The sequence below is a fragment of the Lepisma saccharinum genome, chromosome 16 (genome assembly GCF_977018435.1).
Source record: "Lepisma saccharinum chromosome 16, izLepSacc3.1, whole genome shotgun sequence".
Classification (NCBI taxonomy): domain Eukaryota; kingdom Metazoa; phylum Arthropoda; class Insecta; order Zygentoma; family Lepismatidae; genus Lepisma; species Lepisma saccharinum.
Genome location: NC_139244.1, coordinates 59,193,155 through 59,216,240, shown reverse-complemented (window position 1 = coordinate 59,216,240; position 23,086 = coordinate 59,193,155). Strand labels below are relative to the sequence as shown.

At 37.5% G+C, this 23,086-nt stretch overlaps 1 protein-coding gene across 1 annotated transcript in view; it reads left to right on the top strand.

Moving 5' to 3' along the window:
- mRpL39 (mitochondrial ribosomal protein L39) overlaps positions 1-22,674 on the top strand; it is a 40,373-nt gene extending 17,699 nt beyond the window's left edge. Inside the window, exons 5-9 of the mRNA XM_083137447.1 lie at positions 4,703-4,862; positions 7,242-7,342; positions 13,123-13,194; positions 13,920-13,967; positions 22,514-22,674. Coding sequence (XP_082993573.1) covers positions 4,703-4,862; positions 7,242-7,342; positions 13,123-13,194; positions 13,920-13,967; positions 22,514-22,579 — 447 coding nt within the window. The 3' untranslated portion in view covers positions 22,580-22,674. The remainder of the gene's footprint in view (positions 1-4,702; positions 4,863-7,241; positions 7,343-13,122; positions 13,195-13,919; positions 13,968-22,513) is intronic.
- Positions 22,675-23,086: the final 412 nt, after the last annotated feature.

Here is a 23,086-nt window from a genome sequence, read left to right as displayed (position 1 = left end):
TTCTGTTGTCAGGAAGGATTTTGATTGCATTTACTTTTCATTTTCCTGCAAATGCGGATGGAGACTTATCATATCTCCACAAACACATTTAATAATAATTAAAGCAATTTACTAATGTCAAGGACCATCATGGGTATTTCAGAAACAATTTAACAATGATTCTTTGATGAAATCTCAAACACATAATACACACATGTGTCATCTGAGCCTCTCATTACCACTTCATAACCCTCATTAGGAGTGGCAGTATTCTATTCACTAACAAATTACCGTCTCTTCTTTATGTTTACTATTGAGATTGAGCATTTTGGGGCTCCCTTCAGATGTGATTTTGCATCATTTATCTCCACAGTTCGCAAAGTGTTGTATTCAAACATTTTTCAAAATGCTCGGTTTCCTACATTTGTTAACAAGAAATGCAATGAGAGTTGTTTTATTCATTACGTGACTTAGGAATTTCCTTCACTTTCTGACAATCTGGGATAATGAGATGCTATGTGACTGGTGCCTGAACTTTTCCCACGTGATTGTCCTTTCGGTGTTCCTTATAGATGTCTCATTGTACGTATCAAACAGACATCGATTCTTGGACTCCTATTTCCTTCCGCAAAGCAATAAAAAAAGCTGATAGACCTCACCAAAGTTTGACTCCTCTTCTTTTACTCTCTGAATAAGAGCCATACCATCAATCGCCGGGAATGAATTTCCATATATTTTCTCAGGTGGTTAACATTTTTCTTCAAGTATGTCTCTAATGCCCATGATAATGGTTCTAAGAGAAAGCCCATTTTAAGATTCCGATTCTGTGCTGTCACGATAATTCGAACAAATAGTGCCTATCTGATAATTGACCTGCTATTACTATCCACTGCATTCTTCTTGGATCAAGAGAGGATCGGAAAGAACGAGACGAAAACCATGTTTATGCAACTGAAAGAACATTCAGAGAACAGATGCAGTAGAGTATGGATTAGTACAGGTAACAGAAAGAACCTACAATCACTTGAACCAGTGCTTACATGATGTGCTGGCTGAAATGGACAGGGTCACAGCAAATCTTGCAAATCTTCAGCAACTTAAAAAAGATCGCATAACTCACCCCTAGCATGGTCTGTGATCTCGAATGGCCAACATTGCTACACATCAGTGTGGCATGGACTCAATGAGGTGATCGAAGAGAGCTCTCTTTATTTTGGGCAATTTCAGCTCTTGAAGAGTTTAGGGAGGTGTCATTCTACCTACAATGCGTCTGCCAAGTGCATCCCAGAAATTCTCTATATGGGATTTTAGTCCAGTAATCATGCTGACCACTGCATACTATCGATTCTCTCATCCTCTGGCACGTTGTGCACTAACAGAACTCTGTGAGAATGAGTATTATCATCGATGAAAAGGAAATGATCACCTACTGCATCTGCACATGGCATGGCAAGGCAAGAGGTCTGGGGTTCTCGTGCTTATATCTAATGGCCGTCATCCTGCCATTTTAGATGATGTGGAGGTCCGTACGTCCCACAATTTTGATTCCAGCTCACACTATCAGTCCACCACCCCCATCTTAGAATGTTTCGTGCAGAAAAGCAGGGTTATAGCATGTTCCAGGTATCCTCCAGATTAGGCACGTCTATTGTAAGGCTGGAGGCTGAACCGTGACTCATCAGAGAACACCGCTCAACCCTATTTATTTTGGCCCTAATTGCATGTTCCTCTGCCAAGTTTCTATGGACTGAAAGCTGTACAGTGATGGAACACACACCATGAGTCTATATGCATAGAGACCATCTTTAAGAAGGCAATTGCAGACAGTTTGAGATGACACCTGCACCCTATTGCTGTGAGAATGGCATGTTGTAGTTTCATTGCATTCTGTCATCTGTTTCAATTGGTTGTTAACAAGAGATATCTGTTGCCCCTTGCTGTTGTTGCTAGCAGATGGCCTTGGCCTTGACCTTGTCTTTGTCGCACATTTCCCTTTGTTTGGAACCGAATCTACAGGCGAGAAATGACACTTTGGCACACTTCGAGGCCACAATTACCTCTCCCTGTCTGTTCAGCTTCCATCCTTCCTATGGCCCTCCACACCATTTATTCAGGTAAATCACACTTTAGAGGTATTGCACCACTTGCCCACATTCCTCAATGAACTTTTCTTACACTGTCCTTGGACTGCTACTGTCATTCTCACAGCTGCGCACTTCAGTTGTTAATTCAGAGATATCGGCATTAATGATGGGCAAATAGCCAATTGAATCCAGTAATGGTGTTAAATCCCATCCAACTTGTTAATTAAATTATTAAAATGTTCACATATTTTAATTAGTGTAATTATTATGGTCTTAATTATCATCATCATTATTATTAATTTACTATAATTGTCATTTCGAATAGTAAAAGTCAAAATATTAAAAATTATCAAAACTTTCTATTTACATCAAGATATCTGGGGAATGGAGTGATAACACCCAGAAGGCAAAGAGTTATGACATGCTATCACATATTTTCCATCTCTAGGGATCCCAACCTTACCAGAAAATCATATTAGAACCCATCCCCCCAAGTGGTAGCAACAACTTGCCTGGCTCAAGGTCTATCTGTTAGCACCATAAATTCTCCATGTGTAGAAGAAATTTACATTTACTTTGAATTTATTCAGTGCACTAATTGTTTTCCTTATAGTTTCTCTGAAGTTGTGTCTTAATTTTTCAATACGATGTTTTCCAGTTAATGGCTATGTAAGAAACTCTTTTCTTTACTTTCTGATGCTCTTTGCTTCTGAATGACAGGTTTGCTTCACCTGTCTGCACAACAGAGTAGTTGAATAGTCAATACCAGTTAACTTTTATTGTTTTCTTTATTATTTAAAGTAGAAATCAGATAAATGAATATTTAGCTGATTCTTGTGATCCTAACACAGACATTCTTCTGGATTATTAGAAATAGCGTATGGCACACGGATTTGTTGCTATTCCATGCCTATGCTCTACTCAATATGGTCTCATATGGGCTTTCTCAACTTCCCATTGTCACATGTAACAGGTGGACACTATCACTAGGAGCACCAACTTTTGAAAAACATCAGGTGGGCTCAAACACTTGAGTTCACAATAGATCTCATAGATCCTCCCTTCCGTGCATCATGACACCAACAATGCATTCATACTTATATATATATTTTAAAATGTAGTGTTTACTAATTTCAGTGAGCACTCTGCCTTGAACCATGATAACAAATATATAATAATAAATGTAGCAGTAGTTTATTTTTAAGTGCTGAGCACAGTATAAAACCTAATATAGCTGTAATATATATATATATATATATATATATATATATATATATATATATATATATATATATATAAATCAAATAAGGTAAAAGGAAACACTCACCGGACAGTAGAAAAATTCAAAATTTTCGCTAATTTATAGCATCATCGGTGTGAGAAGAAACAGAAGACGGAACCGGAAGCTTCCGGTTCCGTCTTCTGTTTCTTCTCACACCGATGATGCTATAAATTAGCGAAAATTTTGAATTTTTCTACTGTCCGGTGAGTGTTTCCTTTTACCTTATTTGATTTTTACTTAGCCCTTTTGGCCCTCCTTGCTTTTATCCATTATATATATATATATATATATATATATATATATATATATATATATATATATATATATATATTAACGTAAGTTTTGTAAGTATCGAGGTAACTCCAGCGACGTTTCGGGACGCAACTGCTCCCTTCCTCAGGCTGCTCACATTTAGGTTATGTACAAGAACTACGTCAAACTCTCCATAAGTACAGGATATAGGATTGGTAAAAGGTGTGTGGTTAAAAACAATAAAAATCTAAAACCCATTACAGGTGCACATCAAACTACCATGCCTTTTTCCCAATTAGAAACTGCTCCTTAAAATGTTAAAACTTTAAAAAAAAGATAAGTTTTAACATTCCAAGGAGCAGTTCCTAATTGGAAAAACTACATGGTAGTTTGATGTGCACCTGTAATGGGTTTTAGATTTTTATTGTTTTTAACCACACACCTTTTACCAATCCTATATCCTGTACTTATGGAGAGTTCGCCGTGGTTATGATTTATACATAACCTACTCGCAAAACGTAAGTTAATAATATATATATATATTAAACTTGTAATTCGCACAACTTTCTTTCATCATGAATACAGCAGTAAGTCTATTAAAAAAGTACAATGTTACCTGGAAAAATGTGTGAGATGTAGAATAATATAGTGAGAGCAACATATGTATGTTTCAAGTTATAGTTTTCAACAAGATCTTCTACTATGCGTAATAGTAATAATTGTTTATTGTTACTTAATGCTGAGCACATCAATGGCCATATTCACCACAATGCCCAGTTTCTACAACTAATTCACAACATATCATCCTTTAAATTACCCATAGAAGTTTTTATCTGCTATATAAATGAATAAATTAGTTCATTCAATAGTTTTATATAATATTAATATGACAAATTATTGAGTGAGCTTGGACCCCACGGGTTCGTGTAAGTTGGCACCACTGACTATCATCATCTTTATGTAATTGAGGTAATGAGTACAAACTGAAGTAGCATTTTCAATTTGTTAATTCAACTCCACTTTGTGAAATTTTTTTTTTTATTATCTTTTTGCAGTTTTAACCAATAAAGTAATGACAATAAATTGTGTTTGTTTTACATTTCAGGATGAGTTACGCATTCTCTCAGCCCAGATGGTGAAGCTGGCCTCTGAAGAATTGCCATTTGAGAGGTTAGAAATAGATGCTAAAGTAGCATTGAACATGTTTACAGATAATGAATACAAATCTGAGCAAATACCCCAAGTAGCAGCGCAGTCAAGTACAGGTAATTGAGAGTTAATATGTATTGGTGTAATAGCATGCACTAATAGAGATTCTGTTCTGATTTTGTGTTGTAAATACTGTAGCAGGGAGTAATTGTAATATAACTTAGATGTCCCTGATCTGATGCTCATTCACATTGCAATACTAAAATTGAGTCAATTCAGATCAAAACAAACTTGCTGTACACTGTCAAATTTACACATTTTTTTGGACTAAATATACGAATTTCATTCATGATTTTTCAAAATTTATGTACAAATTTTCTTACAAATGGTAAGCACCATATAAAATCATAGACTTGTAAGGCCATTATGAAAATATCAGATAGATAAATTTATTGACATTTGTAGCCAGGAGTAGAAAATTACAGGGCAGCTAGTTGCCATGGCACCTGAAAATTTTTACTTGGTACCCAAATTTTCAAATTTAGTTCTAAAAATATTTTATTAATATTTCAAGTTCACTAGTAGAAATTTTCATTACTTTTTTTTTTGAGAAAAATAACGAGTATAGTATATTGATTTGATTTAGTCTGCTTTGCTTTTATGACATTTTTGATTAATCGTGAAGATGAGGATGAGTGACATGATGAAATTGATGAATACTCTCAAAGAACGTCCATGCCAGGATTTGAACTTAAGACTCCTTGCGGAGAACAGTGTATGTTTTTCTTATTTGTTGCATTTTCTGTAGTTTCGTGGAAAATCAAATACACACACTCACAATGCAATTTCGTATTGATGACTAGGAAATGACTAATGGCTATTTTGATAAGTGTCTTAAAGAATGAATTTATTTTAATCTAATCTTGTATTAATTAATAAATTAGGGGTTGTAAGGTCTCATTTCAAATGTGTAATTTTATCTTAGTATGATTCATGGTTTTTCTTAACCCATAATTGAACAAAAATCTTGGCTCCTTAAAAGAAAGGCTGCCATCTGATTTTTTTTTTACTTTTATCTATCCCTGGTTATACAGAAGGTTGCCCACGATAAAAATAGTCAACTTTGAACCTAGCAACTGACTAGTAAATCCCTTTGCGCCACCACCGATTGTGTTCGATGTGAAGGCCACGGGCCCGAACAATCGCCCGGCAGCATAGTTTCCACTGGAGCTAACTCCTGCGTAGAATGGGAAGGGGAATGTATCGCCATACCCCTTTGGCTACGAGCAAGTGCCTGTTTGAGGAGTCCAAACTCACAGTAGTACATGGATGGACGAAAATGGGATCACTCAAATTCCTGTCTTCTGCCTTCCTTGCATAGAATGCCTGGGATGGTCGAGCGGTATGGTTGGAGGCCTTTTCCATGTAGATCCATACATGTGTGGTCTCGTCACTGTACAGATGGAGGATGTGTGTGTCATACAGAGGGGCCATAACGTTCTCCTGGAAGTAAGCTGCGTTGACTTTGGTGTTGGAAGGCACGTTGACGAGTGGCAGCATTCCCCAACTGCAATATCCGGCCACCACCAGAAATCCCTTGGAAAACTTTTCCTTGCACTGCAGCACAAAATCAGAACTGCTCTTCTGGTCTGTTGGACGGTAGAAAATGAATCAAACTCTGTTGGTCTCATCGAGGTTGAGCCACCTCTCAACCAGGGTACACACCCATTTCCACTTGTCCCTTTCAAGGTTTGCTTCATACAGTTTCCTGGCGTTTGTGAACCTCCCCTGGATGTGGCACTCTGTGAGTGTACGTGTGCTTTGTGACATGCTTCCAATGAGAGGTTCTGGATGATGTTGGAAACTGTGCCTTTTGATATACCATGGCGTATAGCCAAACTTCTCTGCGTTGGGGGATTGTCGTGTGTCACTGGTGTCCTAAGGGCTGGAGCCGTGATCTCCTCACAATTTCCGGCCGACCACGTACCGCAGGGCCTGTTGGGCACATTGTCGGATGATGAGACCCACACCAGTTTTGCTGACGATTCAACCCTCTTCTATACACCATTTCACTATTGCTGAGTGATTATAATGGGCGGCGGAAAGTCCACAAATGAACCCCTCCCAGAAAGCTGTCACTTCTACCTTCATCGTTGCATGGATCGTGCTCAACCGGTAGCCAGCTCTGTATCGGGACATAACAACAGTTCAATGCGTCGTTCGCGATGGCCAGTCAAAGTCGACTATTTTTATCGTGGGCAACCTTCTGTAGCAGTCAGTTGTTTTTGGTTGGTATATGTTGTGTTACGACACAAGGTTTTCTGTAATTATAGTGAATTACTTAGAGCAAATGTCCAGACTAATATTTTTCTGAGTTATAAACATTTGTGAGGATATGCAGGTTGATGGGAAGAAAATTATGTAAATACTTGTCGATGTTTTGCACTTTTCGAATTAATTTTTAAATTTAATTAGTGTAATTGTTCTATCCGCAGGTAATTCAGTTATTGTATACCGAATAAAAGATCATGTTGATATAAGCCGAGGACCAATGATGGGGAACACAAATCTCTTAGGAAGGTGCAGTGTTACAGCTGTAAGTTTCAGTTTTCACAAATCTTTCTTTTGAAGCATCTTTTTAGGTCATGCATTGGAAAACAAGAAAAGACAGAATGCCCCTCAAAATTATTTTTTAATTGTAGTAGGAAGAATATGATATACGAGGTTTATTTTTTAATTAGGGGCCGTTTTGAAATAAAACAAAAGCATGCAAAGGAAGAAATTTAATTACCTCTGTGGCTGTTCATATGTACATTCAGCTACTTCTCAACGTAGTTCCCATAGTTGTTGAGACACTTGTCGTAGCAGTAGATGACACCAGGTCAGACAGGCAATCTGTCACGGTCTGTTTGGCTTCATCGGCATCGTTTATTCTGTATTGATCAGGTTGGATTAGTCTTAAAGTGGAGGAATAGGTGATAATCGCTAGGGGCGAGATCTGGACTCCCAGCCAAATGAGTAAATGAGCGACTGCGTTGTCATGCAGCAACATGCTTACGCTTACTCTTGTGTTCCTCTGTGAACATTTTGGACACTCACCAAGCACACAGCTTTCAGAACTTCAAATTCTACACTAAAATCGTGTACAGTACAGAAGGTGAAGCTTGTCGAAACAAATCGGACAGCGTTGACACTGTCAAACGGCGGTTCGCTCGTATCACACTCTCAACATCATACAACAATGAGTCTGTTAAGATTGAGGGGCATCCTGATGGTGGTTCTTCATGAACATTCGTGCGACCGGCCTTAAACAGATGTAGCCACTTACGCACCTTTCCTTCAACAATGACATTCTCGCCATACACCTCACGTAACTGGCGATAAATGTCTGCTGCTTTCACATTTTTGCGGTCAAAAACCTGATCACTGATCGTATCTCACACTCGGCGGGATTTTCAATCACCTGCACCACTTCCATTTTCCACCACAACCACACCAAGCATTTCACGTGAAAATGGTGTGTGTTTATGTGCAAGGCATGTCAGTAACTAACACACATGTGCAAAATGCCAAGCACGCAGTGTTGCCAACGTGAACACAAAATGGCCCCTAATTAAAAAATAAACCTCGTAGAATATTGTGAATTATGATTTTTAAGATTATAATTTGCTGCGTTAATTATTCTAGAATCTGGCCTTGGAAATGAGGGAAAGGAAGGAAACAGACTAAGCATATAACAAATACCTTTTTACAATTTGTCCAAAGGAACTGTTGCACGTTATACATGAAACGTGACAACTACATGAAACCAAGTGAAATGCTTGCTTCCCAGGATTTTTCCCTTTCTATCGGAACATTTGCATCACCATGCAAAGTAGTTGTGGTTCTGCCGGAGATCTAGTGTGCACCTACTATCAAACGGGAGTCAAAAAATCTGTATTTGTTGCATGAGAAATATTTTGCATCACTGACCATACCACGTGATTCTGGCAGATATCAAGGTCACCCCTACTGTCACACAAGGGTAACATTGGTATTTGTTACACGAGAAATATTGAAAAATAATTTCTTCAAAAATTATTCCCGATGTAGGAAACAGTTCCATGTAAAGGCTACTTCTTGGATGGAGCTTCCAGCAATTTATCTTCCTGCTTCCACCATTCCCTTCCACATTCTACTGTCAAATGTCGAATTTTAAAGGCATAGCCTGTACGTATATATAAAAAAATGCAGGCTTGACCAGGACTCGAAACCGGGTCTCTGGCATACCATGCCATTACTCTAGCACTGAGCTACTGAGGTCTTGACTAATTTTTTGCTGGCACTGTTTCACCTGTGTGGAATTGTCTGCTAGTACTATCGCAATGGGATCTGTTGCCTTTGAAACACTGTAGACTTCGATATTGCCTGATTCCTCCCAGCATAGAGATGTTCATTCATGAAGATTAGGCAAACGCATGAGATGTACTACATAGAAATTTCAGCGCAAAATGCAGGCGTCACCTGTGTGTACCTAACCTTCATGGCATATCTCTTGTTGCTGTTTTCCTGTGTGTACTGCAAAACTTGCAATTTGAATGCAACAGTGCAATTCGTCCTCTTTCCCATCTTGATCTCCCCCTTCCAGTGACTAAAAAAGATTTTTGTTGAACTTAAATTGTGCCATGCATTATACAGGGTGTGATTTTAATGGTGCCTACAGACCACAGAAATGTATAGAGGACATGAAAACAAACAACTTTTCTCAGTAAACATTTTTCTTCTTGGTGCGTCGTCTCAACGCTACGGTCGTTCAAAAAATCACGTTTTGCCACCTGAATTCTCTCTACCCAACACAATATTTTATTGCATTTAAGATGTCATTTCCTGTTGTGAAGAGATGCATGTCAGGGTTGCCAGGAACACACATGTTCTGTGAAAAATGACATAGCTACAAACAGCTACATTATGTACCGTAAAACAAAGTGAAAAAACACATTATGCAACCCAACAGGAAGTGGCAATATCGAATTTTGTCTCAGCTTACATGTCAAATATTTGAAAATCTCGTTGCCAATTTATCATCTACAGCTTAGTCTATCCACTTTGTCCTTCTGATACTGGTTGTGTATGACACACGGAACAGTTGACAAAATAGAAATGAGAAACTCAATATTCGAAAGGTAACACGTAATGTATATTCACAGCATTATGTGGCAAGGAACAAAAATGGTTGAAAATACAGGGATATAAGTAGTAGTAAAACAAGCTCTCCGATATACACAATTTGGAACATTGAATATGGTAGTATATTCGCTGCTGATTCATGATTAGGTTGTTACTGTGGTTGAACGTGTTTTAGTCCTAATATAACAATGCGAACCTTGGATATTTTAGTATAACAAAACCACAATGCACGTATTAGGTCAAATGTACGTACATACAAACCCGGAAATATCAACCTTGCAACGAGATTTGCAAATATTTGACATGTAATTGGACGTAAGCAGCCAGATGTAAGTCCAATAAAATTTGTTGTTGATGATGATTATTAGAGCCCGGATTTATAAGCACAATCAAACAGTAAAATAAGTGAGTTAATAAGCACAAAAGAATGAAAAAAATAAGCACCAAAATAAGCATAAACAAATACAGGAAAATCTGAAAAAAATATTTTATTAGATCTCTTAACTTATTCAAAGCTGTTACAGTATGTAAGGAAGGTCGTCCTGAGATCTTCTTGTGTGAAGCTCCTGCGTCTGTCAGTGAAGAATGATTTGTACAGTGAAAATGTTCTTTCCATGTAGCATAACATCACAGGCACATGTGCAAAACACCACAGTAGTTCTTCGGTGAATTCCTCTTCAATATATGTTTCTTCACCGGAAATCTTTTTATAAATTTGACACAGTGTTTTGTAACCGGGATTTTTCAGTAATTCCTAACTGAGCTTGTCTGACACAATTTTACCAACACCGTGAGTTTCTGAAGACAACGTTACTTAAATTTCATCAATATGAGAAAGCGAATGTTGCAGTGTATTATTTCGAGCTTTCAACTGTGTTATAATATCAGGTAATTTGGAAAAATGATTATGGATGCACTGTATCTTTTCTAGGATGCCTTAGTGTGATTGAAATAGGACAGATTTGGGTAAAATATGCTATTTTAAACCAAAATCATAAAATAAGCAAGCATAACAGTTTCCTGCAGAAATAAGTATTTATAAGCACTTTCAACTTTAGTTAAATAGCTCATCAAGGTATGTAATACGACGTATAACCTTTCTTCTTATCATTAGAAGTCTGGAAAATAATATGCATTTCGCTTATAAATCCGGGCTCTAATGATTATATTTGACATGTAGGCTAAGAGAAAATATCCGATATTACCACTTCATTTTGAATATGTTGTTTTTCCTCCATTCCTCCTTCTTCTGGGATGACTGCTGGCCTTCTGGATGGTAGTCAGTGTTACTCCAGATGTTTGGTCCACTGGATGTGTTCCTATCTTCATTTTACAACTCATAATGTGGTTGGTAATCTCATTTTTTCACAAAATTTGTGTGCTCCTTGCAACACTGCCGTGCACTGTTTTGCTGCTGGAAATGACATCACAGATGCGATCAAATGTTGTGTTGGGTTGCCAGCATTTAGGCAGCAAAATGGGCTTTTTTGAATGACCGTAGCGCCAAGACGACTACCAAGAAGAAAAACGTTACTGGGAAAAGTTGTTTGTTTTGATGCCCTCTATGAGTTTCTGTGTTCCATGGGTGCCATTAAAAATGACACCCTGTGTATGAGATATGTGCAGGTGTTTGCTGCTTTTCATAACAAACCAAGATGCACTTTATACACAGGTAAATGTAGTATTTTAAAGTTTAATGTATTTCAATTTGATCCACGAACCTTTTTTTACAGATCAATTTAAATATGGTCCAGGAACCTTTCTATTTTTTTGGATCAATTTAAATACGGTACAGGAACTTTTTTTCCAGATCAATTTAAATATAGTCCAAGTTCCACATTGAAACAAAATAATATGCAACTTGGACTGAATTTGAATTGTGCAAGAAAAAGGTTCCAGTTCTGTTATGGGACCCAATAGAATATTTCACATGTGAGGGGTGGCATATATGCTGATGAATTACAATGCTTTGTGTTCAAAGCACAATGATCTGAATATAACCATTCCTGATCGGTGAGGAGCACTTTTCGGCACTTCTTATAACTGGTTACGACTTGTCATCATACCTTTATTTCCCCTGTACAGTCACTGACACTTCTGACTTTCAGTGGGATCATTACAACCCAGTAATACCTGTGACTGTATTGTATGTACATCCATATGTGGACCAGGTAGTGTACTGGCCCATCTTGTATGGGGTGGGGGCCTCCTCGATGACGCAGTAATAGTGTCGTCGCCTTGTAATCAACGAGTCCCGAGTTCGATACCTGGTGGAGGCACATAGTGGTTCGGATCCCACTTTAAACTGTAGGTTCAGTCCCGATTAGGCACAAAGTGGACTTAAAACACCAACTCAATCAGTCAATCAATTGTATGGGGTGGTTTACCACACTGATGTCCTTAAGAAAGTTGATTAGCTTCTGAAGAAGCTACTGTCACACTCAAGATGTAGTAACCAGCTGGCCACCAACTTTAATATCTCGGACTAATCCAAAGGGGAGGTGGGGAGTTTGCAGGAATATGGATGACCTTCTGTAGTCAGCCTGTCCTCCTATACTCCATCCCAACAGAGAAAAACAACGTGGCAGTACATAGAATTTTACTCCAAGGGAATAAATTGCATTATGGGTTTATTATATAGATAGGTAAAGTTCCCCATGAGGCATATACAGCGGCCCCCTGATTTTATGTTCTTGGATTTTACATTTTTCCACATTTGAAGTTTTTTCAGCTTTGTCCCCTGAAAAACATAAAATCGAGGTTTCATGTATAGCAGGATGTGGGGGTTAGGTCCCACACATTCTTCGATTTTGGCCATTCTGGCTGTAATGTGATCAGCACCACATTCCGACTGTCTTTACCCCCCAGGTACCCATTTATTTGAGGCGGGGCAAGCCCCAGAACTGCTTTATGCGGTGACGAGGTTAGAAAAGTTTTGACCTTAGATCACACCCCCGGAATCGAACCCAGGTCTCCTGCATATAAGTCTATAAGTCAGACGTCCTACCGACTATACCACCATGGCTCCTGTATATTATATACTTAATAAATAAATAAATTATGGTTTAGGAGATCTTGCTGCTTGGACAGTGCTGCCATGTAGAGAAGAAATAAATGGTGAATACTAATACGTAATGTATTTTCTGGTGCAAGCCAAAATACACTTTCCTTTGCTAAGTTAATTAAATTAATATTTGTTTTTGTTTCTAGGTGTTGAAGTTAGAAAGCAGCATCAGAAACTTATACAGGTTTCAAGGAGTTGCTTTGCCCAAAGGTTTTCTGGTAAGTGAAAAAATAATTGCAAACCTTATTGTGGTTCTGCCTGTTAAAATACTACACAAACCTTACAATTGTAAAAAATGAATATAAATACAATACAAAAAAATGATCAAATGAAGTGACGCTTTTGTTAAATTTACTTAGTTGGATTTTTAGAATGAAAGTTCCACAATTTTTTTGTCATTTTATATTTTGTTCTTTATTACTGTAAAAAAGGATCTACCTGACCATGATGGAGACATGAAAGGATAAAGAATTAGCCAGTTTCAAGAAATTGGTGCTTGAGTTAAGAATCTTAACATATCTGCCAAGACAATTTTTTTAAACAAAATGTTCAAAGTTTTTCTTTTTTTGTAAGAAACCTCTTACAGTGGAACCTCAATGTTGTGTTTTTCAGGGGGAACAGTTGAGAGAACTTAACATGTAAAATCAAGGAAAATTTCTTAACATTTTGCATGCTGGGACCATCAAGAATGACTGTATAATGTGGGAAAATTTAAAATCCAGAAAATTAAAATTGGGGTTCCACCGTCATTAGAAATTCGATAAGATGATAATGTGTATGAATTTTGCTTTATATTCAAAAGGAAAATAAAATGACTCAATTTGGGGGTGACTACATGCATAGAGAAATATGAGGTCTGTGCAATTAATCAACAATTGTTTTTTTTCTATAAACTTCCTGGTGAGATCCTATGAGATTATGACTAATGATATGTTTCTTGCAGCTCAATCATTTCGCATATGGATTGATAGAACAAAGGTCAGCAAAACAGGTAAGCAAACTGTGACAATTATTTTAATGTGAAAACTTTTTTCGATTTGTATTGCCTCTTGCTACTTCTAATAACATAAAATTTTATGAGTAATACTATATAGCCAGATTTACATTGTGAAATGATACGATTCATAGTTGTATCATTATTACTTTCTTGAAATATCAAATTTTAGTGTATAACTAGTTCAAATTCATACCATAAACAGATGGTATTGAAGGGAACCATGTTGAAATAGCTGTGTGTCTTAGTAGTTAAAACTCAACAAATCAGGCAATTTCTTACTACTTCCTTTAGATTTAAAGCATTCCTAAATACCGAAGCTTTATTTTTCTTTTTTTATATGCAAGTCACTGTATGAAACCCACTTTGAGGACTTCCTAAAACGTAAAGGTCTAGGGTAGAAATTGTACAGTGTGTTTTAAGTCCTGCAGTATTCTAAAAACCTATATATCTTTTAAAGTAATATGTTTATTACAACGAAATATTGTTTGTTACACAGAGGAAACTTGAAAATTCATGTTTTGTGGTTTGGTTCATTGCCAGATCCCCAACTGGGCATGTCACCTATCTTCATTTGAATCTGATAATTGCGTTCTGATGCTGCTCGTCCGGAATGTTGTGAATCACATCATGTATCTTGAACTTCAGGTCGTCAAGATCTGGGGGCCTCCCCCATGACGCAGTGGTAGCGTCATTACCTTGTAATCGAAGGGTCCCGGGTTTGATACCCGGTGGAGGCACAAGTGGTTCGGATCCCACTTTAAAAGCTGTAGGTCCAGTCCCGATTAGCCTTACTGTGCATAAAGTGGACTTAAAACACCAACTCGTCAAGATCTGTGCGTTTCTGTGCATACATCTTTACATGTCCCAGGGTGGCTACTCACTGGGAATTCCTTGAAGTCCAGGAATTATGTGTGAGTTATTGGCTCTGGGAATTATACGTGAATTCTGCGTGTATTTTTCTCCATAGACGTGAAAAATTGTAGCTTTTATTAATACAAATCCGTACATATGTATAAATTCCTTGTAGCATGTTTTCACAATTTTGCTTTTACTTTTATGGAGGAAGGAAAATTAAGCTGCAGTGAAAAACAAAACAGGAATCTCTCAGTCCCTATAGTTTATTAATGTTCTTTGCAGAATAATATATCTGGCCGACATAGCAAGTCATAGGAAGGTGCCAAACCTAACTTTTTTGGAGCTTGTAAGCTACGAGTTCCTTTACAACCGAAATTTGACTGCATTTGTATCAGTTCGTTGTCTGTTGTTCGCTCACGTGCATGTTGTTGCAGATGGAAGTGTTTTAATTTTCTTAAATATTGTTTTGTGTCATCATAATCATTCCCCTAATAGGCTTTTAATTATACACGGTAAGAAGTAAGTTTTGAATAGAAGAAACATTTGCCTGTACCCTTGAACTTTTAGCCATGAATTTTTTGAAAGTTCTCCTTGAAAACCGGGTACGTATTATGCTTGAATTTTATCATGGTCTTAGAGTAGCCACCTTGATGTCCCCACAGCCAGTAATTGCACTCCCAGTTCCAAGGATCTTTGTTTAACAGATTTCATTGGACTCTGTTGCATGCTCTCCTACACTGCATCCACTACATCGGCACTTGTTCTTGCCCTCCCACTATGTGGCAACTCTGCTGTGCTTCCCGTGGCCTTAAATTTTTCGTGCCATTCGTTGGAGGTGTTTTTCCGAATGTTGTATTGGACCTTCTCTGCACCAAAACAGAATATTTTAACTTGGCAAGCCATTACACACACTGGGTTTTTTCATGGATCGACACCTTCTTGGAATCACGTAGTTGCGTGATCACCTGCATACACGCTATTCAACAGAGTGGGGAGAACAAAATTTTAAATTTTCCTCTGTGTAAGAAAACAATATTTCATTGTAATAAACGTAGTACTTTAAAATTATAGCTTTTTAAATCTGCAGGACTTTTAAATATGCTGTAGGATGCAGCCAGATTAAAACCTTCATTACTGTGTTGCGTATGAAAAGTTAGAAGCTTTACTTGGAATATTATTTTGTATGAAAAGTGAATATTCAAGAGTGAGCCAAAATTATGACCCCACACTTTTGATTTCTTGGTTTGTTCACAAGTAATATTTTGCTGGTAACACTTGTCCAGCTAAGTCGATCTTATGTTTGTGTGTGTGTGTGTGTGTGAAAACACAACTTTACATTCTTTTTTGGGGAAGATCTACATTTTAAATACATGAATGTGTAAATTCTGGAATTAGGTGACGTCAGATTAGGGTAGTTTGTAGTACAGTTCTGATGGCAGGTGTTCATTGTATATATACACACAGAGCAGCTTCTGATTTAATGATCTTAAATTATATGTATTCTTACTGGACTAAAGTCTGAATAATAATTTTAAAAAAAGCAAGAAGCTTTAGTCATCACAGGAAGAAGTAAAAGGTTTTGTAAAATTAACAATGTGTAGGTGATATTGCATCCCCATCATTAGGATATCATACTAGGAAGAGAAAGCTTAAAACACACACAAACAAATGCACTATATCTGGCTGGCAAGAGGTGGAATGAGACCACAAAGGTGATGGTGTAGATGCATTGGAACATTGTTGCCAGCTATGATGGCTTTTTGATACAATTAATTTGAAACTACCACTGCCTTTATTATTATGGGTTATAGTAAAGACAACAGAAATTTGAAATTAATAGGTGTACACACATGCATTTAGTGTACTACACCAAGATTTTTTTTGGTATTGTTGTACTCTTTTTAATGGCGGATTTCTAAATCATAGATGTTTCTTGTTTTGTCCTAATTTCAGTCTAGGGAGGAGGTATTTATTTCCCAGTTCATGACAAGTTCTCATGTTTTCATATACCCTACTTTCCTTTGCTGTTCCATGCATTCAGCTTAATCACAACCGTGAAGATGAGTGATAATTAAAGAGATAAATACTAGGAATACCCATGTCTATGCTAGCACTAAAAGCCCAGAACCTTTACATTGAACATGCTTCACAACTGACACAGCTGCTTAATTATACAATAGTGGACTCGATAATGTTTTAAGTTGTGGCAATATGTAAAATCAATGATACACATACACACATTTACAATGGCACCTTGATTTTAAGTTTTTTCTGGGAACCAGGATGATAAACTTGAAATGTAAGATCTGGGAGCATTTTAGAACACTTTACTGTTGTATGTATAATGTAGGAAAAGATAAAATATGGGACATAAATCGAGATTTCACTGTATATATTGCATACATATTTTACATTTTTCCAATTAATGTACTTAATTCTTGTCCTCATTTTTCTCATATTTTAAGTCTTTTAAGCTGTCTGTACACAATCAAATTGTCATTAAAAGAGAGCATTCATGACTCCACAAAATCGACAATTGAAAGTCGTTGAACAGCATTTCTATTGTAAATCTTGAATGGTCTGAAATTCCACACGCACAGAATCAAATTGGATAAGTTCACATTTTACCAAAACGTGGCAGTGTGAGCAGCACGAAAAGAAATAAATAGACTAGCAATTAGCCATAACAAAGATAATAATTTTCTTTCCAAAGGAAGATGTAGGGCATATTAGAAACACTAAAGAAGTGTGATGTTGATGTATGTATTTTCTCTGTATTAATAGTCTAAATGAAATTTAAGACACCATAAAAGCAATGTGAACAAAATGACAAAATAATTTCATAAAATCTTATTTACAAAGGCTGTCGCAGAGAAGGCAAGACTAATTCCTGTATACGAAAACAGCGACCTCCATTGGCTAGCAAATATACTAGGGTGAAAATTTGGTTCATTAGCTGCCGATTGAGACCAAAATGAGCGCAATAGGTCAAAAAGTCGTGACTGCGTAGCAGTTAAAAGACAAGCATGTACATGGACCCCTCCAAGAATCATTAAAATGAAACAAAAAAAATACAAACCAGAAAATTTTTATTCAGAATCAGCCATATCGAGTAGACATACATCTTTTTCAAAATAGGCACCATTGACAGCTAAGCAAGCGTCCATATGCTCCTGCCACTTTGTGAACGTCTTTGAAAATTCGTCGGCAGGTAGCGAACTGAAGAAAACTTGTGCTGTGGTGATCACTTCTTTGTTCGTCATGAAATGTCGACCACGTAAAGTGGCCTTTAAAAGTGGAAATAGCGAAAAGTCGCAGGGTGCAAGGTCCAGGCTGTATGCTGGATGCAGGAAAATTTCTATTTTTCTCTTCGTCGCGTTATCCTGAAAAGGCCCCATGGTATGCGGGCGTGCGTTATCATGGTGCAATATGAAGGAGTTCTTCTTCTTCAAATGCGATGTGGCCTCTTTTTTGCTATGTGTTGGCGCAGAGTCTCAATGACTCCTTGGTAATACTCTGCATTCACCGTTTGCCTGGGAGGGACAATGTGTTGGTTCACCATGCCTCTTCGATCCCAAAATGCGATTAGCATCACAATATAGATTCAGTTTTACTTATGTTTTTTGCGAGTATAGTTCGTTCTTCAATTACGTTGTTCCGAGAGATAACTTCTCTCTTCTTCAGGTTATACGAGGGTAACTATTTATATTTTGAGCCTAACAATGAAAAAACAGGAATTTGGCATTGAAAACTGCTTTATTGTTATTCGAAGTATTCTCCTTTATGGTCAATACACTTTTGCATTCGTTCGAACCATTTGTCAAAGCAGTTTTTCCAATCTTCTTGAGACACCTTCATAATATGGTTTTTGAACGCATCAACGGCATCTTCCGCCAACGAAAATCGTTGTCCACGCAATTTATTGTTGACATTCGGGAACAAGAAGAAGTCATTGGGTGCCAAATCAGGACTGTACGGCGGATGACCCATCAATTCGATTTTTTGACTGTTCATAAAGTCGGTTGTTAGACGAGATGTGTGACAGCTGGCATTGTCTTGATGAAGAATGATCCGACGGCGTTTGTTTGTTTTCCGTATTTGACCGAAGACCTCTGGCAAACAAATTGTTGTGTACCATTCAGAGTTGACTGTTCTACGTTCCTCTAAACGCACAGTTGCCACATGACCAGTTTTCCCGAAAAAACAGGCGACCATTTGTTTCGATGTGCTTCGAGCGCCAACAACTTTTGTTGGATGGGGTTCAGCTTGAAACACCCATACAGTCGACTGCTGTTTACGTTCCGGCTCATATGCATATATCCATGATTCGTCACCTGTTACAATCTTATATACGTCTTTTGAAGCACCACGATTGTATTTATTGAGCATTTGTTTGCACCAATTGACGCGAGCGTCTTTTTGAGTTTTTGTCAAATTGTGTGGGATCCAACAAGAACATACCTTTCTCACAGCTAATTGATCGTGTAATATTTTATATATGCTGGTGGAACTAATGCCTATGGTTGCCTCAATCTCACAGTATGTCACATGACGATCTTGCAGTATTAGGTTTTACACAGCATCAATGTTTTCTTGAACAACAACTGATTTTGGACGACCTTCGCGAATCTTGTCGGTGAGCGAATCGTGGCCACGATTAAATTTGTTATACCAGCGTTTCACAGTGACAAAGGATGGGGCTTCATCACCAAATGTGGAAGGAAGTTGATCGATGCACTCTTGTCTTGATAATCCACGTCGAAAATCATAAAAAATCATTGCACGAAAATGTTCACGAGTTAATTCCATTTTATTGTTGTCGCACAATCTCCAACATAAACAACACAAATGAAGCTATTGACAAAACATTTGAAGTACGTTATGGTCAATAATGCCAGACGATTCCGTGCAAACGTCAAATCGCGCCTAACTTCAATCAGTGTTGCCAAGGCTCAAAATATAAATAGTGACCCTCGTAAGCAATTCATAGGGTCTTGGCTTCGTCAAAATATTTCTTCCATAGTCAACAGGATGAAGGACTGGGTGAAATGTCCTTCTTTTTTATATTTCGTGAAATGTTTTTCTAGAGTTTTGGGGGGGCCCTCATTCCACATTTAATTCCATACACATATTTCCTACACATGTAGGAAAGACTCGGAAAAAAATAATTTGGAAAATGACACCGAAAAAGAGACAGATAATGGAAAGGAGAGAAAGAAAATTTTAGATATATAGGTATCCCTTATTTCCGTGAGTTATCGGAAAATATGGAAAGAATTGTAAAAGAATATGGAATTAAATGTGGAATGAGGTCCCCCAAAACTCTAGAAAAACATTTCACGAAATATAAAAAAGAAGGATATAAAGGAAAGAAGGAAGAAGGAGATTCGATGGGAGTGTATGGAATAACATGCGAATGTAATAAAGAGTACATCGGCCAAACAGGAAGAAACATGAATATAAGGTGGGGGAACATGATAAAGATGTAAGAGAAAAGGTTCCCAAAACGGGTTGGTCAGAACATATCCTCGAAGAAGGCCATGTAATCGTGGAACGTAGAGTTTTAAGGGAGGAGAGTAAATTAGGAAGAAGGAATGTTTATGAAGGATCATATATTTGTAAAGAAAGAGAGAAGAAAATAAATAGGGATGATGGGAATATACATGAAGTATTGACAGGAATGTTTAAAAAATGGGATAAGAAAGAATATAAAAGCCTTGGATTCCATGTCACCCCGGAAGTTTTGCACGAGGCTTCGAAAGAGGAAGATTTTGAACTAGATATGATGTAATAAAGAGGGGTGGGAGGGGAAATCATGAACAAAATACAGCCGGTTTGACTGCTTCCACATTAGCAAGAGAAGCTCGTTGCAGACAACCTGACTGTGAAATAGTGCACATTTTTTAGAATTTTAAAGGTTTTTACAGTTTTTAAAATTTATACAGGAGGACCAACAAGTTTTTATAATAGGTTTGAACTTAGGCAACGATGGCTTTTAAGCAAGTAAATTGTCAGTGTGTAATTGATCTTCGTATATTTTTTCCCTGTTCACATTTCACCTAATCCTTGATCCTGTTGACTATGGGAGAAATATTTTGATGAAGCCAAGACCCTATGAATTGCTTATAACCTGAAGAATTGAAGAACAAACTATACTCGCAAAAAACGTAAGTAAAACTGAATCTATATTGTTAATCTTGTGAGTAATTCGCACATAGTAAATATGAATGATTAGCATCACCTTACCTGCGCTCTTCTGTTACTGCACTTTCTTCTTGTGAGGCGACTGTGGCGACTTCCATGTGCTGTTTTCTTGTTTTGTACGTGGGTCAAAGTAATGGATCCATGTTTCATTGGCAGTTATGATTCGATCCAGAATGAGGGGATCATCTTCCATATGTCTCTTCCACTGGGTGCAGACATCCACACGCTGCTGCATCTGTTCTGCTGGAAGAAAATGCTGTGCCCATGCGGAGCAAACCTTCTTCATTTTCAAATGATCACACAAAATTCGGTGGACGGTGTCCTTTGATATGCCCAAATGTGCACTTAGCGCTCTCACAGACATATGCCTATCATCACGAATAATTGCTGCGACAGTATTCACTAGCATCTCGTTAATCACATACGATCTTTGTCCAGGATGCGGAAGCAAAGCGTCTGATTCGCGCCCATCTTCGAACAACTTGTGCCATCGGTACACTGTGACTCTACTCAGTCTGTCTTGATGAGCATATGCCTGTTGAAACATTGCATATGTTTCCGCAGCACTTTTTCCTAAACGCCAACAAAATTTTATGGCATGTTGCTGTTCATCTTGAATACTCATCGCGAAAAGCACAATGTTGTACACAAAAACCTGGAGGTAAACGAAACACGTTCCACTTAAATCAACACAGCTGCTCACTAACGTGGTTTCGCAACATGTGACAACTTGCAACGGGAACAGAATGAGTCATCCTACACGACGTGACTAGTGCCGAAACCATAGGCAGTGTTACCAAGCCAGGAAAAAATCTGTCTCACCTTCTCTGCGACAGCCTTTGTATATAGATACGTAGTTGTTTTTCATTGCGCTTATCCAAACTTTAATTTAAGATCAATAGAAAATATTGTTTTACGGTTGGTTGTCGAAATATTTTATCATCACATTAGTTACATCATTCTTTTTTTGTATAATTACGATTAAATAAATACAGACGAGAATTTTCAAGTGTTCCTCCTTCCCTTTCTCACAAGTCACAAACATGGTTACACTTTCGCATCACTTTCTCTTCACGATAGAATAGAAATAAGCATTCTGTACCTCGATCCTTGTTTTTGATAATTGATTTCTATAACATGTGCTCTGATTGGTCTTCTTTAAAATTCTTGGATGGTAAGCACAAATGTGTGAAGCAGCATGATGTGTACTCTGAAGTCACTTGTTTTAAATATGGCATTCAATGAGTTGATCGTGTACCGATACCTTTAGTCTCAAGTCTATGACAAATGTTTAATCGAGGCTCCACTGCAAATATAATTTAACTATTGCAATATTTTGATAAGTGGTCTCTGAAAAAAATGAATGTGTGCAAATATGTTCTTAAAGCTTTAGGTGTGTTCGTTTGTAATTAACTAATCCCAATAGTGTTATGTACATTTGATTGTAATTATACTTCTTTTTTTTTTTTTTTTTGATTAAGAATCCAGCACCAGTTCCAGAAAGAAATCCTGAAAGCCAACATGTTTCAGAAGCAGTCAGTCAGTAATGTAGGAATAAATTGTATATTGTGTTCTTAATTTTTAACACTGATGTTATGTTGTTTTTTTGTACAAATAAAGGAAAATATGCAGCATTGCATACTGTAAAGAAAGGTTTTATTTTTATGTACTATTAGGTTAATATATTTAATGAAATATAAATAATAGATACTCTATGTGATCAAAAGTATCCGGACACACCACGAAACGTGTGTTTATCATAGAGGGCGACACAGTACTGCCATCTACCGCGTGGATCACATAGTCAGCGAACTCAGTAGTCTTCAGACAACACGAGACAGCAGTATGAGACAGTGTGAGGAACTCTCGGATTTTTATTGTGGTCAGGTGGTTGGGTGCCCCTTGTATAAGAAGGCTGTGCACGAGATTTCCACCCTCCTAAACATCCCTAGGTCCACTGTTTCCAATGTCATAGTGAAGTGGAAACTTGAAGGGACGTGCACAACCCAAAAGCATGCAAGCCGACCTCTCATGTTGACCTCCAGAGACCGTCG